This window comes from Sphaeramia orbicularis, chromosome 21, assembly GCF_902148855.1.
Source record: "Sphaeramia orbicularis chromosome 21, fSphaOr1.1, whole genome shotgun sequence".
Lineage (NCBI taxonomy): Eukaryota > Metazoa > Chordata > Actinopteri > Kurtiformes > Apogonidae > Sphaeramia > Sphaeramia orbicularis.
Genome location: NC_043977.1, coordinates 11,462,100 through 11,479,406, shown reverse-complemented (window position 1 = coordinate 11,479,406; position 17,307 = coordinate 11,462,100). Strand labels below are relative to the sequence as shown.

At 42.0% G+C, this 17,307-nt stretch overlaps 1 protein-coding gene across 3 annotated transcripts in view; it reads right to left on the bottom strand.

Moving 5' to 3' along the window:
* Positions 1–88: 88 nt before the first annotated feature.
* Positions 89–17,307, bottom strand: part of zeb2a (zinc finger E-box binding homeobox 2a) — a 49,532-nt gene continuing 32,313 nt past the window's right edge. Inside the window, exons 3-11 of one of the 3 annotated variants that reach the window (XM_030124188.1) lie at positions 13,627–13,893; positions 12,610–12,666; positions 12,250–12,444; positions 11,888–12,105; positions 10,062–10,170; positions 9,116–9,576; positions 7,002–8,312; positions 6,160–6,340; positions 89–2,849 (exon numbers count right to left, since the gene is read on the bottom strand). In XM_030124188.1, coding sequence (XP_029980048.1) covers positions 2,275–2,849; positions 6,160–6,340; positions 7,002–8,312; positions 9,116–9,576; positions 10,062–10,170; positions 11,888–12,105; positions 12,250–12,444; positions 12,610–12,666; positions 13,627–13,893 — 3,374 coding nt within the window. In that variant the 3' untranslated portion in view covers positions 89–2,274. The remainder of the gene's footprint in view (positions 2,850–6,159; positions 6,341–7,001; positions 8,313–9,115; positions 9,577–10,061; positions 10,171–11,887; positions 12,106–12,249; positions 12,445–12,609; positions 12,667–13,626; positions 13,894–17,307) is intronic. The other 2 variants (XM_030124187.1, XM_030124186.1) reach the window with 2 other exon arrangements.

Sequence of the window (17,307 nt, the reverse complement as noted above, 5' to 3'; positions counted from 1 at the left end):
CCACCTAAATCTACTTCCTGAACTGTGTTTATCGTGTGTCAAACAGACAACATTTTACAAGAAGAATAACACAACTTTATTAAAATTTAATTTTGGCTACATTTATTCGAGCATTTGAAGAGAAATTCAATAATAATACTTCAGACATTTCAGGAATTCATTTCATCTTCTTCATCTTCATCAGTCCATCTTCACCTCTACAGTGGGATGAATAAAGTGGATTTTTTAAATCTTAAAAATACAGTGTTTTCACAATAATCATTGTATCAAAAGTTCCCCAAATTTAGAATTTCCAGTAGTTAAAACAAAGAGAAACAAAAAGACAGAGTGAATATTTCCAAACACCAGACTATTGATGTTGAATCAGAACGACACAAGCATCATTTTACTAAAATATATCTATGTGTGAGGAACTCCAATACTGTACACTACAGTATGAAATAAATAAAATTAGGAAATATAAAATGAATCACATAAATAAAACGGTCATTCTCAAATAAAAACAGAAATGATGTTTGTGTAGCAACAGAAACAACATGAAGTTAACACTGACAGAACTGCACAGACGTGTAAACTAAAGTCTACGATAACACTGACACAGGGATGGCACTCCACAGGTTTGCATATATAAGGCTTTCTCTGGAGGAAAGAACCTGACCCAGGCTGGATCCAGGTTCTGAGTGGACCTGAGCCCTTTCAGATCCCACTTGTCCTCCTTTAAGAGTCACATGGTCGATGGATTCAGATCAGACACAGGTTTAAATGTTCCTTCACATAAACAGATAGAAGACATTGGAGGCCCAAGTCATGTGGTTAGTTGGTGTTTCCAAAAACAGAAAGGATCAAAACGTCACAGTAAAAGAGACACAAGCACGTCAACACTGACAGGACGCCACTGCCGCCGCCGCCTGCTCCACGCCGTCCCTCTTTTTACATCTTTTTGTTTTATTTCGTAGTGATTCGGGGTTAAAGCAGATTTCAAAGACGGCGGGAAATGGACGGGGACACAGCGTTTAGAATAATACTGTACACAAACACAGCTTCACTGCAGGAGAATAGACATTATTACTTCTTTTTTTGCATAAAGTGGATGTTTCAACAGTCCCTGTGACAACGCATCATGTGGAAATACCACAAAACATCGCACACATCACTTCAACATGGCAGAAAAGTCACATTTATAAAACGCAGCTTCAGTGAATCTCATTTAAATTCTGGATTTAATGATAAATACTTTAGTGACCGGCTTTCGGTCATCAGTCCTGAACCTTTTGAATTCTTCCAAAACCTGCAGGAGCTTTAATGCAGATGAACCAGATGGAGTCACCAGAGTCGACTCAGTTCAATTTTTATCATATTCATAATAAAACTCACTGAGTTTGTATTTAAATGAGGCCTGTTACAATTAGGTCATTACTCAACCACGTTATTGCAATTATTCCAGATTAAACCAGTTAAAGGCATTGACTGACCTGAACACAGACATGTCACAGCTCTTCTCCACCTCAGGTTTATTTATCTGCACATTTCAACAGGTTTCACTTATTTATGTCCAGTTTGTTCAGCTTGTTTTCAAAGCTTAAAAGGAAAATAAATCTATTTTTTCCATTACATGTTTGTGTGTGTGTGTGTGTGTGTGTGTGTGTGTGTGTTAAGGACAATAAATAACTCTTCTTCAAATGCAGCTGTTAAAAGGGAAACTCGAACCTAAAACCAATAACTGGAAAACTTCAGCATCAGATGCTGAATGTAGATGTAGATTCCCACCTTAAAGCACTAAATGTTCATTACTGAGTGGTAGTTATTCTAATTATAATAACAGGTTGCTATGGTGATTCTTACCCCTTACAGTAGTTCAACAGGTACCCATTATAAAATCAGATGCAAAAAAGCATCAGGTTTCAGCTGTGATTTGATAAATATTGGGTTCAACCTCCACATACTGACGTTAACGTTTGATAAAAGAATGAGGCAGAGCTCAGGGTTTGGTCGTTTTTATGACATTTTCCTATGAATGGGATGGTTGATATATGGAGCTGAGCTGAATAATGAACCTGATGTTCTGATCAGTCAACATTTCCTGATTTATTTCACGAGGGGAATTTTATCACTTCGTGTTGTGAATTGTTGGAAAATGCATATTGTTCCGTGTTGAGGTGAACATGTGTTTGGTTTGGTCCAGTTGTTCCATGATGCGTCGTTACAGCCCCACCCTCTGTCATTACAGCCCCGCCCTCTGTCATTACAGCCCTGCCCACCCTCTGTCTTTTCCCATCAGTCCTCCTGGTCCGACTTGCCGTCCGTTTTTCCTTCTGAGCCCTCGTCCATCATAAGTGTGGTGTCTTTGCTTTCGTCCTCCTCTTCATCATCCTTCCCCTCCTCGTCCTCCTCTTCCTCCTCCCTTTCCCTGAAACTTGCCTCCTGTCCATCCGTCACCTCCTCGTACACTGTTTTGTCCCTGACCTCGGTTCGTCCCATGGCCTCCTCATCTCCCGCTCCAGTCCCGGTCCCGTCCTCCCGCCGGTCCTCAGGGTCCGGGTACTCAAGAGGTCCGAGACCCTGCAGGTAGGCGGTCCTCATCAGCAGCTCCGGTCCTCCTCCTCCTCCTCCTCCTCCTCCTCCTTTGTCCCGGGCCTCTCTCTCGGCCGCCTCGCGTTCCTCCGCCTCCCTCTTGCAGTAGGAGTAGCGGTGGTTCATGTGCTGCGAGTACGAACCTGAGTGTGAGAAGCGTTTTCCACATTTGTCGCATTGGTAAGGCTTCTCTCCGGAGTGGAGGCGCGAGTGTTCGATCAGGTGGTGTTTGTGTTTGAAGGCCTTTTTACAGATCTGACACTGATGAGGACGTTTACCTGCAGAAACACAGACAGACAGGAGGACAGCGGTCACGCACCGGCCGCAAACACATGGCAAAAACACACCAAACACACAGTAAACATACACAACTACAGGGCAAAAACATGCAAAAACACACCAAACACACAGTAAACATACACAACTACAGGGCAAAAACATGCAAAAACACACCAAACACACAGTAAACATACACAACTACAGGGCAAAAACATGCAAAAACACACCAAACACACAGTAAACATACACAACTACAGGGCAAAAACATGCAAAAACACACCAAACACACAGCAAAAACAAACGAACACACAGCAAAACCACGCAAACACATGGCAAAAAAACGCTAAACATGCAAACACACAGCAAACACTCGTAACAAACACGCAAACACATACAAAAAACACACCACACATGCAAACACACAGCAAAAACACACAAATACATGACAAACACACACCAAACACACAAACACACAGCAAAAACATGCAACTACATAGCAAAAACATGCAAATACATAGCAAAAACACGCAAACACACGGCAAAAACACACTAAACATGCAAACACAAGCTGGAAAAAACACACAAACACACAGAAAAAAAACACCAAACACGCAAATACATGGCAAACACACCAGACACGCAAACACACAGAAAAAACATGCAACTACACGGCAAATACATAGCAAAAACACACAAACACACGGCAAAAACATACTAAACACGCAAACACACAGCAAACACATGTGGCAAACTCGCAAACACACTAACACACAAACACATGGCAAAAAACAGGCAAACACACACAAACACACGGCAAAAACATACTAAACATGCAAACACACAGCAAACACGTGGCAAACTCGCAAACACACTAACACACAAACACACAGCAAAAACACGCGAACACACACAAACACGGCAAAAACACATGGCAAAAACACACAAATACACAGCAAAAACACGCAAACACACAGCAAACACATGACAAAAAACACACAAACGCACAACATGGCAAACATCCACGACTTTAAACATTAAAGCATATAACTCCAACAAAGTGAAACAGACTAATTTCTGGGTCGTTAAGATCCTAAACCTGGATGATCTGGTTTCACTTTAGCTCTAAAATACTGCTTCTAAAGACTGCATTACCCATGAGCCTCAGCTGCTGCTGCTGCCATGGATATCTGCAGCTAAATCTAGCAGTGAAGAAGTGATTTAATTAAATAGAACACAAAGAAGAAGGAAGACTACAATGAACAACAGATCTGGTCTAGAACTGGTCCTAAACTGAACCTGAACAGGACCTGTTTAGGACCTGGTTTTATCTGTTATAGTTTTTACTTGTTTGAATGAGGCTCAAATGTTTCTTGGACCAGTGACTGTGTTCAGATGAGTTTGTTTTGGTCGGAATCAGTTACAGGTTCGACTGTGAGTCTGGTTCAATTTCAGTCTAAACATAAACCTGAGTCCACATTGACTCTAAAAGCAGAGTCTGGTCTAAAGAGACTAAATGCATCATTGCACAGACATCCTTAAAAGTGTGATGTCCCTCTGCAGTAGAAGTTGAGTGTACAAGTTGTGATGTGGTCGTTGTGTTGGGTCATTTAATCGTGTGTATCTGTGGTTGAAACATGAATGTCTTCAACAGATCATACGTGTGCGTGTGCAGCTCAAACAGCTGAAGCTGACAGAATCCTGCTGAAGCGTTTCCAGGTGGAAAACGGGATTAGACTCTGACAGAACAGTTTGACTGTGAACTTTAGTTTCACCTGAGCCCTGAACGCTCACACGCGTCTCGGTGTGTCCGTCTGCCGCCATGGCGACAGGCAGCAAGACGACATACCTGACGAGCCGCTAAGCAACATGAACCTGCGACGGTGAGCGGCGAGCGAGCAGGCGGCGAAGTGACGTCATCGACCTGAATAAACCTGATGAGATTGAGCCATAACACAGAGGTTCACACTGGGAGGATTCACTACCACTGACTCTGACTGACGGGGCCTGGGGGTCCACAGCGCTGGGCACAGTCCAAAGCACAGCCCCCGCACACACACACACACACACACACACACACACACATACTCTGCACAGAGACACACACACACATGCACACCACACACTGCAGTGACATGCACACACACACCACACGCTGCACAGTGACGCACACACACCACACACACATGCACACCACACACTGCAGTGACATGCACACACGCACACCACTCACACACACACACATACTCACACACACTATACGCTGCACAGTGATTTGCACACATGCAGACCACACGCACACATATACCAACACACATGCTCTCCTCGTCACACACACACTCAGTGGATTGTAGCCACAAATATCCCTGGAATGGCTGAAACATCCGCCATCGCTGACACCGTTTACAGTAACACACACACACACACACAGCGGCGGCAGAAATAACCATGACGGCAGATTCTCGCTGGAGCGACGGGGGGCGGAGGTGGACGACATGATGCAACGGAGTGAAACCACCGAGGTAGAACAGGTTGACAGCGACACGGCTCAGGTGACTTAAAGTTAGAAAAAGTGACGAAATGAAAAAACAGCAAAACTGAATCAAACCAAAAACAGATTTGTTGACATTCAAACATTGTAAACGTTTCAACTTTAATGTCAAAACTTTTATAAATTCTAAAACTTTATTCTTGACGTTTCAAGTTCATTATTGACATTCACTCAATTTTCCAATGTTACTGTCAAAATTTCAACTTTACTCTCCAGATTTCAACTTTATTGGTAAAATTTACATTTTGTCGAGGCTTCAACTTTATTCTCAATGTTTCAACCTTATTGTTGATGTTTAAACTATTGTTTTGATTTTTTGACTTGAATGATGACATCGTAACATTATTCTCAATGTTTCAGCTTTAACAACAAAATATCAGCTTTATTGTTGTGTTTGGTTGATGTGTTTTTTCTTTTAACGTGTTTGGTTATTGTGTTCTGTTGACATGTTCTGTTAATGTGTTCTGTTTACATGTTCTGTTGATGTGTTCTATTATTGTGTTCTGTTGACGTGTTCTATTAACGTGTTCTGTTATCATGTTCTGTTTACATGTTCTGTTGATGTTTTCTATGATCCTGATCCCTACCCCCCGCTGAAAAAAAGGAACATGTTAAAGGCCATGGTTCACAGAGAACAGAACAAACAGAAACTGGAGTAGAACAACTAGGGTTGGTTCTAAAAGCAGAACAGAAGCAGAACATAGAGGAACAAAGCATCGGGGGTGGGACAGTGAAGACGAGTGTCCAGATGTGATATATACCTGTGTGCTCATATTTGTGTCTTAGGAGGGAACTGGTCTTCTGGAATGTTTTGTCGCACAAGTCACAGGCGTACATACCACTTTCAGTCTTCTTAATCTTCTTCCTGGAGAACAGCGAATCGCTGTCTGTCAGGTCGTCCAGGCCTGACAGATAGTCCGCCGTCCCGTCCAGTAGGTCCCCCTGAAATGGACAAGACCAACAAACAGTAGGTCAGTAAAGTGCACCTGAGTCAACTGAACACCGAACCTGAAACTGTCCCATCAATCTGAACCCCACCATCAACCCGAGCCTCCACTACTAAACCAAAAATCTGCCTGCAACCTGAACTTCCACCATCAACCTGAACCATCAACCTGAACTCCTGTCATCATCCTGAACCTTCCCCATCATCCTGAACCTCCCCCATCAACCTGAACCCCCCACTGCCAACCTTATCCCACGTCTGGACAGAGCTTAAAGGTAAGACCCTTGATCCACTGGGTAGCAAGAGGGGGAGAGGGGCATTATGGGATGGGGGTGGGTATGATCAGTGGACAAACTGATAAAAAGGTAAGAACAGGTAAAATATTTAAAAAATAATAATAATAATTGGTATAAGTAAAACTATATTCCAGTTTATTTTTTAATATTCTTGGATGTGCTTCCGATTAATTATTTTTCCATGTCCAGGAAACATAAATATACTTTTCTGAGAATTCTGACTTTGTGAGTTTGGGAAAATCTGTATTCTCCTAACCCTGAAGCCCTCTGGGATAAGAACAATAATCCTTAAAGATCCACAAAGGCTTTTGCATCAGTCATTAAAACATGTTTATATTTGAGGACCTGTAGAGATTTTTACCTGGAAACCTGTTTTCCGCTGGTACTTCCTCCTCTGCTGCATTTCGGCAAACGTGGCAGCCCCGGTGGCGTAGGTGTAGGCCATGTGGGGCAGGAAGCTCATGGGGTCAAGGCCTGGGTAAGGCCTGAGACCTGGAATGGATGCCTGGGCTGGAGACATAAAAGTGGTTGGTGGAAATGCTCCATGAGGTGACAGCGAAGTGTACACCGGACCACCAGCGAATGGGTTAATCCCAAAAATGGGACTGGTGCTTTTCTCCAGCTGGTGGACTGAGTTCCCTCCAACATCTGGTGACAGGACCTCCTTCTTAATACTGGCCAGGTCTAGGGCTGCCAGTTCCCCATTTCGGTCGAGGAAAAACCCGTTGGGTCGGAGTCGCTTCTCAGCCTTTTGGGCCAGGTGTTTGGGTAGGGACAGGTCTAGTGGTGTGTCCCCATGGGCATCCTCAGAGGCCAGGCTGTTTGGAGTGTATGAGCTACTCTGGGAGTTTTTTGAGGAAGTTGACGATAGGTTCAGGGGCGACGATGTGTTACTCCTCAAATGGTCCGAAGAGTCTAGTGGTTTGTCTCCCTGCTGGTTCGCTGTAAACTGGTTGGCCTTGGTGAGTCCGTTTGTGAAACCACTGTGTGAATCTGGAAGCGACATTGGCAAGTGGCTCATATGTGGAGGTGGTGACTTCCTGCGGCCCCCGCGGTTGTTTTGGGTCTTCCACTGAGCAAACCACTCCTTGACAAAGTCCTGTGGAAGACCCACTGCAATGGAGATCTTGAGCAGCTCCTCTGAGTTCGGCTCGGTGTTCATGGCAAAGTAGGCTTTGAGCACCGACACATGGTCCTTGAAGGGGTTGACGGGACTTGTTCCTCGCTCATTGGCCGCCACTGGTTCCCTGCGACCTGTCGGACTGCTGTCAGGCGGCTGCAGGACGGCTTTGATCTCCTCATTCATCTTGCACAGGTAGCGTTCATGTTGATGCAGCGGGATCGGCCCATTAAACGTGTCCTTGCAGTACTGGCAGGAGAAGGGCAGGAACTGCTGTGATTCCAGAGATTTCTCCTCAAGATCTGAGTGGTTGGGGTTCTCCTTCTTGATGTCCACAGGCCTTTTGGAGTCATCAATGAGTGTCTTGGCCTCGTTGACTTTCTCCAGAGTGTAGTCAATGATGCTCTTGGTGGGACTGTTATGAAACCCACTCAGCTTCTGGTCCTCCATCTGGTCTCCCAGCTCCTTCATGTAGGCCCGGAGTTTGGAGATCTCCTCTGGATTCTCGTCAATCTTCTGACGACACACGGTGTTGTCAACAATCTGAAGCACCTGAGGAAAACAGAAAACAAAGATAAGAAAAACTTTAGCGTTTTCAGGTATTGGTAGTTGAATATTTTCTTCCTCCTTTTTGCTCTTACATTTGAATGCAACTGTCTGTACTACAGGTTTTAGTTTTAATAAACCTGACTGTAATTAACCATTTGTTTAATTTTATATCATCGCTTGTCTGATTTCAACCTAAGAGGATGAAACATTAACACAAACAAAAAAATGATCCAATGAATGAATCCAACAGTAAAACTCACAGATGATAAATATGAGATGAAAATGATGTAAAACTCATACCAGATGAAACCAATAAGAGCTAGTGTTAGCAAAACATTAAATCTAGATTTTTTTCGTGGTTATGGACAATTTATTGTTTTAAACATTTTCTGGTCACATGAAATGAAGATAAAACATCATTCTAAAATACTTTTCCTTCAATGAAGCTGTATGTAAAAAAAAAAAAACTGTAGAAGTTCACGCATAAAAAACAAACATGCATTTGCAGTTTAGTAATTTTTCATGAAAACCAACAACAAATGGAATCTGGATCAAAACAAAAAGGCGTCATAAAATTTCTGTTCTGTGACTTCAGTTGAAAACTGATTCACACATGGAGTTAATGTTGGATGCTTTCGAGTTGGACAAATTTAATGATCTGAACATTATATCGTTAAGACATGAGAGTCTGTTCTTTATCCTTTGAGAACATTTCAGATCCTGGACTTAGTCTCTTTTTTCTTTTGTGTTTTGGTCCCAGTATTTCTTCTTCTACTATGTGTTTGTGATAAACCTGGTAAACTGACCTTCTGCACCTCGCTCAGGTTGTTTCCCAGTGGTCCACCGTAGCTCAGCAGGGGCATGTCCAGCCCCACCCCCCCGAGGTGTTGCAGAGGGCTGTGGGACGAGCTTAGTGGGCTGGTTTCTCCTCGTCCGTTGGCATACATGCCCGTTCCTCCGAAGCCGCGCTGTGCCGCCATCAGCAGCCGGTACTCGTTGAAGTCCACAGGCTCAGCGTTGATGTCCAGCTGCTGGTCCTGGAGGCCCGGCGGGCGGGCATTTTCCAGTTTGTGGCGGAGCTGGGCCAGGGCGGGGCTTCCAGGTGACGAGGTGGTGGAGTTGGGGGAGGAGCCGGGTTTGCTCCCATGGCGCATGCGTCCGTTGGCAGCGATCAGACCAATGCATTTCTTACTGCTGATGTGAGAGCTGTAGGAGCCGGAGTGGGAGAAACGCTTCTTACAGTTGGAGCATTCGTATGGTTTCTCACCTGGAAAAACACAAAAACACATATTTATTCACCTGCACATTTTAGCATTAGGTTAAAGCCACAATCAGAACTACACCCACAACTGCACATGAACCGATCAACCAATCAGATGTTATTTTTCTACTTTGTTCTATTTAAAGATGTTCCCCTGTTATACTGAAAAATGACAGATCTACAAGAATATAAACACTGAATGATTTAAATCCTAATACAAAACTGTTCGGTACCGTGTTTGACAGATACATAGACAATATTATCTGTAAACAGACGTGGATGTCATGTCATCAATGATCTACAGATATAGAATATGAGGGTTTTTTTTGTCTGAATGAGCTCATTTTCATGTTTGACGATGAACAATGACTCGACATGAAACTGAAAGGTTGAACCCACTCAGATGGTCTTTGTTCTGTTTGTCTTCTGATCATGACTCAGATCTAAAGAGCTTGACTAAGTCCTGGACCAGGACTTGGACTGAAACCCACCGCTGTGAATGCGTAGATGCTCCTTCAGGTGATGCTTGTATTTGAAGGCTTTTCCACATTCGCTGCATTTGAACTTGCGGTTTCCAGCTCCTTCGTTGAGAAGCTGCGGCTGCAAAAAGAAGAAGAAGAAACCGAGTAGGAGTGAGAGGAGACGCTACCGGGGGAATTTAATAGTATTTAAAGCAGATCTGATGGAAGCAGCAGCAGGGTTTTCATGTGTTTGTGAGAACAGTGTGGGCTGAAGGTGCATCCCCACCAGTGGAAATGCAAATACAGATAAACAAATACAAACAGCCAATGGAACGAGGTGAAGCCCAGAGTGGGAGATAAAATCCTCTGAACAACTCCACGCTGGATCTGGAAAGTCACCAGCATCCACCAAACAGACATGCACCGTTTACCTTCCACTCAAGTTAAATACCACAATAAGACTCATGTAAAACAGGTAAAAGAGTTAGTTCAGAACCAGAACCAACTGAAACTGGACCTTATTTATCTAATACCAACAAGACAATATTCAATGAAAAAATACTCAACATGTTTTTACTGACACACAGTAAGAACTTCAAGGTTTTTGGTGAGGATTCTTCCCTTCATCAATCCTTGTAGCATCAAAATATTTAAAGATGTGGGATTTATTAAAAAAATAAACAAGTCTTCAACAGGAGAGGATTATCAATTTTGAAAATTGAAAATATGAAATACGAAAACCATAAATAAAATAATCAAAATGGTTCCATCTCTTCATGTGTTAGTATTTCAAGCTTTATTGAGATTAACATAATTTACAGAACGTTTAATAAATGAATGATTCTCATCTGATTTAACGCTGTTCATATTAGTTTCAGTCATGATGATCTTTGTACCAATAGGCTTTCACTGTCATCGGGGTGTGAGGCATTCAAGGACCTCAGGTTAGATCTGTTTCACAGTAGTGTTCCTTTAACAGTTTAATTCACAAATAAAAAGACGTTTAAAGTCATTAGGGATTATGATTGTTTAAACCATCTGCTCTATTTACTGCAGATCTAATGACTTAACTCAGGGAATCTCATTAGAAACACAGTGGAATCTGGAAATAGAGGATTCTCTGCTTATTTACAGACAGATGTGGACGCTTCAGCATTCTGGACTGTATTTAGGACAGAAAAAAATGGACAATTTTACGTTAAAGGTTCTGAAATAATCCTACATGTCTATGATGCAAAGACGTGGTTTTAATCTGTTCTGTTCTTTGAATCTGATCCAGAATCAGCTGATGTAAAGTCACATGTTCTGAAACAAACATGTTCATTTGTTCACACTTCAACAACTGGAGGCGTGGAACATGGAAATAAAGCTGACAAAAGGGGTGAACCAGTACAGATAGAAAAGGTTTTACTGGTCACACTGGGGACCAGCAGAGGGCATCAAAAGGTCCAATAGAACCACTACCATCCTACTACCTACTACTTTCACTACCTATCTTCCAAACATCCTGATGGAACCCTTAATGGTGTTTCACTGGTTCCAATCCACATCACATGGTTTAGAGTGAGTATAAAACATAAACTAATTAACACAACACATGGAGTTCCTCAGGGATTCATCCTCAGTCCACTCATGTTGAAATGTAGATGTGAAAAGTACAACAAGTTTCATTGTTAATTGTTATTGTATTTTTAGTTGTGTGTTTTGTGACCTCATCTTTGGGAACCATGAACTAATCAGTTCATATATATATATATATATATATATATATATATATATATATATATATATATATATATATATATATATATATATATATATATATATACACACACACACACACACATAGGTTGTACCTGTTCTCTGGTTGGCTTGTGCGTGGTCATGTGACGCTCCAGGTGTGTGCGGTGGCTGAAGGTGTCGTTACACAGTGGACAGGTGAAGTTGTCGCTGTCATTCTTCTCATGGCGGTACTTGATGTGTTCCTTCAGAGACGTCAGCCGTTTGTATCCACGGTCACAGAACGGGCAGGTGAGCAGCTGAGCGAAGTCATCAGGTGTGCCAGGAGGAAGTTCTGAACAACACAGGTTAAAGGTCAGATTTTCCCTTAAGATTGACAAACCCAGTGTTTCTGCTGGAGCTGTTTCAGATTTACCGTTTATAAAACCATTCCTGTTCCTTCCTGTGTTCCCTGACTGTTCATGGTTTAGCCTCTTACCGTGTTCATTATCGTCCTGTCCGATGGCTTCGGGCGTGCCCAGTCGCGTCACCTCCTCTGGGGCTTCTGGGTAAATGATGGCTGTGTCAGTACGTTGTAGGTACTCTGCAATGGTCACTGCGTGGCCATCACCTTCCTCCAGTTTACGCTTCAGAAAATACTCCTCGAGCTCTGAGACGCCATCGAGTCTTTTCACTGGAGAAAGAAAAGAATACGTTAATGACTTTTATCGAGTTCAAGTCATTATAAGACAAACATCATATGAAAACAATGTATTATTAATGTCTGGAACATCACAACGGAGCCCTGTGGGACTCCATAAACCTATTTTTATATTAGTTATCATTAGTTATTACTCAGTCTGACCTGAAGCGTTTCCTGTTTCTGGACCCAAAGGCTCAAAGTCCTTCCTGTCATCTGAAAAATACAACACATTTACTCTCATTTTAATCTATGCAAAATTTTTCTATCACCGCATTTTGTTATCATCACCATCATCATCATCATCATCTGCATCATCACTATTATCATTTTCTTCTGTTATTATAGTTTTTTTGTGGTTTGTTCAGTATTGTCTGATACACACACACATTTATATATGTGTGTGTGTGTGTGTATATAAATATATATATATATATATATATATATATATATATATATATATATATATATATATATATATATTTATTTATTTATTTATTTTATTTATTTATTTATTTTTTTTATATAAATAAACCTCTACATATTTTCCTTTTCATTCTTTCTTTTCTCCTCTTTGCCCATATTTCTTTATTTCTTTCTATTGATCTTTGATGTTCATCTTTTTCCTACTGTTTCAGTCTTTCTGGTGTTTGATATTTTTGTAGATGTTCATAGTAACAGTTTGTTATTTTTCATTTGTTCTAGTGAAGACGATGCCGTCTGCACATGAAGGTTAAAACCAGGGTGTTCAGAAAGCAGCCGTTTCATCTGCACTGTATTTGAGCAGGATGAAGTTTAATTTATAATCTCCCGCCCCCTTACCCCATCCTTCTACCTATGCTAAATTCATGTCAGATCCCATAAGTAACTCAAAATCCTACACATATCAGACTAAATTCTGACTAAGCACAAAACACAGAAGTGCTACACATATCAAGGATAGACTCCATTTTGTCCATTTTGCAACAGCTGAAAATGTTCAGACGTGAACGACTGGAATGTCAGAGAACAATTGGAACGTCAGAGAACGTTTAAGCTGAACGACTGGAATGTCAACATTCAACCTGCTGTGGTGGATCCTGATCCTAATGCAGCCGTAGAGGTCAAAGGTCAAAGGGTCAGTTGTGTGGTTGTTGGTGTGTTGTTGGCATTTTTGGCATTGTGGGCGGGTCTTACCTGTCCCGTTCAGGTGTCCTGTTGACTCGTCTCCCAGGCTCCACCCCTGATGGTAATGGTGGCGGTTTTGGCATCCGTCCCTGACCTCGGACCCCTCCAGGTCGCAGTACGACAACAAAGCGTGTCCCACCCGTGGTGATGCCTCCGGAGCAGGAACACCAGCGGGACCGCTCGCCTCCTCATCGTCGTCGGCTCCGCTCCCTCCGTTCGGCCTATCATCATCATCGGTCTCTGACCCCGCCTCTAAGACGCTGTCATAGTTCAACACTGAAACAAACACATATGAAGACATTAAGACCAGTTTTACACAACACTAGAAACTAAAGTAAATTCACACTCGTGTGAACATGTAAGTAGGACATTTAATATTCAACCAATCACAGGAAGAGGAAACTAAAGCAAACTGTGGTTCAGAACATGTACATGTTCATCACTGTGTTTCAAACAAGTAACTGGTAAAAATGTCCCATTTATTTCAGGGACAACGTCATGGGACGGACTGAGGACCGAGACCCCTCTTGGTGACGTGTATGTATGTGTTGTGTGTGTGTGTCTATGTGTGTAATGTGTGTGTGTGTGTGTGTGTGTGTGTGTGTGTGTTATGTGTTTTTCGTGTGTGTGTGTGTGTTATGTGTGCGTCTCCTACACACAGATTATCCACATCAGATCTGAGAATAATATGATCTTTGTCGCCTCCCGGAACAACTGCACAACAGGTGCAAATGAAACGACGGGGGGGGGGGGGGGGGGGGGGCTAGGGTTGGGGTTATTGGGGGGGGTGAAATCTGCTGACCTGGGCTGAATACCAAGAGGGGGTGTGGGGGGGGAGGGCGTGGGACAAAGCCAGCTTTAATAAGAGGTGTGACCAGCGGGATTTGTTTTTTTTCAGCGGGGGGGGGGGGGTGGGGGGTGGGGGGGGTAAGACCCTGTGTGATCAGAGAGAAAAGAAAAGAAAAGAAAAGATAAAGCTGAAAGTGAGACATGCAGACGTGTGTGGTCTAAGGTATATGTTCACATAGAACAGCATCCAACTGACAGACTTAGGCCCCCCCGGACCCCCAGAACCCCCAGACCCTCCCGGTCCCCCAGACTCCAGACCCCCACACTGGGTCCTATTGTGGGTTTTTGCCTTTTGACTGAAAGCATGTCTGACTGCAGCAGAACATGAAGAACAAGAGGAAACGTTGACAAACTGATGAAGAATAAACCTGAAATTACAAACTGAAAAAAGTAAACAAAAATGACAAAAACAACAATACACGAAACACAAATAAAAACTGACAAAATGCCAACAAACACAAAAATGATCCAAGATAAAACTTGATCACTGCTGACAACAGTATCACAAAAACAAGATAAACAAAAACCAAAAGAAGTGGAAACCCCGACAACATTCACACACACGAGTAAATACAAGGTTCAGATAAAACTACGAACAAATATTATCAGAACAAAACCTGCCACTTCAGACAGAATGTGTTTGTTTGAAAATCCAGAATACACAGATGATAATCAATAATAACGGTATAGATCCAGAATACGCAGATGATAATCAATAATAACGGTATAGATCCAGAATACACAGATGATTATCAATAATAACGGTATAGATCCAGAATACACAGATGATTATCAATAATAACGGTATAGATCCAGAATACGCAGATGATAATCAATAATAACAGTATAGATCCAGAATACACAGATGATTATCAGTAATAACGGTATAGATCCAGAATACACAGATGATAATCAATAATAACGGTATAGATCCAGAATACACGGATGATATCAATAATAACGGTATAGATCCAGAATACACAGATGATTATCAATAATAACGGTATAGATCCAGAATACACGGATGATATCAATAATAACGGTATAGATCCAGAATACACAGATGATTATCAATAATAACGGTATAGATCCAGAATACACGGATGATAATCAATAATAACGGTATAGATCCAGAATACATGGATGATAATCAATAATAACGGTATAGATCCAGAATACACACATGATAATCAATAATAACGGTATAGATCCAGAATACACGGATGATAATCAATAATAACGGTATAGATCCAGAATACACGGATGATAATCAATAATAACGGTATAGATCCAGAATACACAGATGATTATCAATAATAACGGTATAGATCCAGTATACACAGATGATAATCAATAATAACGGTATAGATCCAGAATACACAGATGATAATCAATAATAACGGTATAGATCCAGAATACACGGATGATAAGCAATAATAACAGTATCCACATACGTCCACAGTGTTCAGCCGCCGGGAAGGGAATGAGAGAAGAAGAGACAGGATCACCTGAACACCACAGTGGGGGAGGGGCCGGCACACACACACACACACACACACACACACACACACACACCATTGTGTAGTTACACCTGTGGTCGACAGAGTGTGCACTTTACCTCATTCACATCAGACCACTGTAACACAGAAGCATTATTATGATTATTATTGTTGTTGTTTTTATTATTGTTGTTGTTAGTGTGTGACCATTTGTCACACACTAACACATATTGACACACAATAGCACACACGACTGGGTCAGAGTAACCATGATGTAAATCAGTGTTTCTCTATGTTTTTTCAACAAATGCCCCCTTGCATCTTAATGAGCCTCCTAACGCAACAACTACAACAATGACAACAACAGCGACAACAAGGACAATAACAACAACGACAACTACAACAATGACAACGACACCGACAACAAGGACAATAAGAACAACGACAACTACAACAAGGACGACGACACCGACAACAAGGACAATAACAACAACGACAACTACAACAAGGACGATGACACCGACAACAAGGACAATAACAACAATGACAACTACAACAATGACAACAGCAGCAACAACAAGGACAATAACAACAATGACAACTACAATGACAACAACAGCGACAACAAGGACAATAACAATGACAACTACAACAATGACAACAACAGCAACAACAAGGACAATAACAACAATGACAACAACAGCAATAACAAGGACAATAACACTGACAACTACAACAACTACAACAAGGACAATAACAGCGACAACTACAACAATGACAACAGCGACAACAAGGACAATAACAACAATGACAACTACAATGACAACAACAGTGACAAGGACAACAATGACAATGAGAACAACAGTGACAACAAGGACAATAACAACAATTACACCTACAAGGATAATAACAATGACAACTGCAACAATGACAACTACAACAACGGTGATGACAACAACGACAACAATGACAACTGCAAAAAGAGAAATGACAACACACCAACAAATAAAATGAAAAGACTGCAACAAAGACAACAATAATGACTAAGATGACAATAAGACAACTGAAACCACAACTACAATGACAGCAATGACAACTAGAAGCACTCGGAGAGCGCAGACCTCTGCCAAGGCTGATCAGTGCCCCCCCCCGTGGGCCCCCCCATGCCAAGGAGGTTATGTTTTTGCCAGGGTTTGTTTGTTTGTTTGTCTGTCTGTCTGTCTGTTTGTCTGTCCGTTAGTGTGCAACATAACTCAAAAAGTTATGGACAGATTTTGATGAAATTTTCAGGGTTTGTTGGAAATGGGCCCCCCCGTGGGCCCCCCCACCCCCGATCACCACC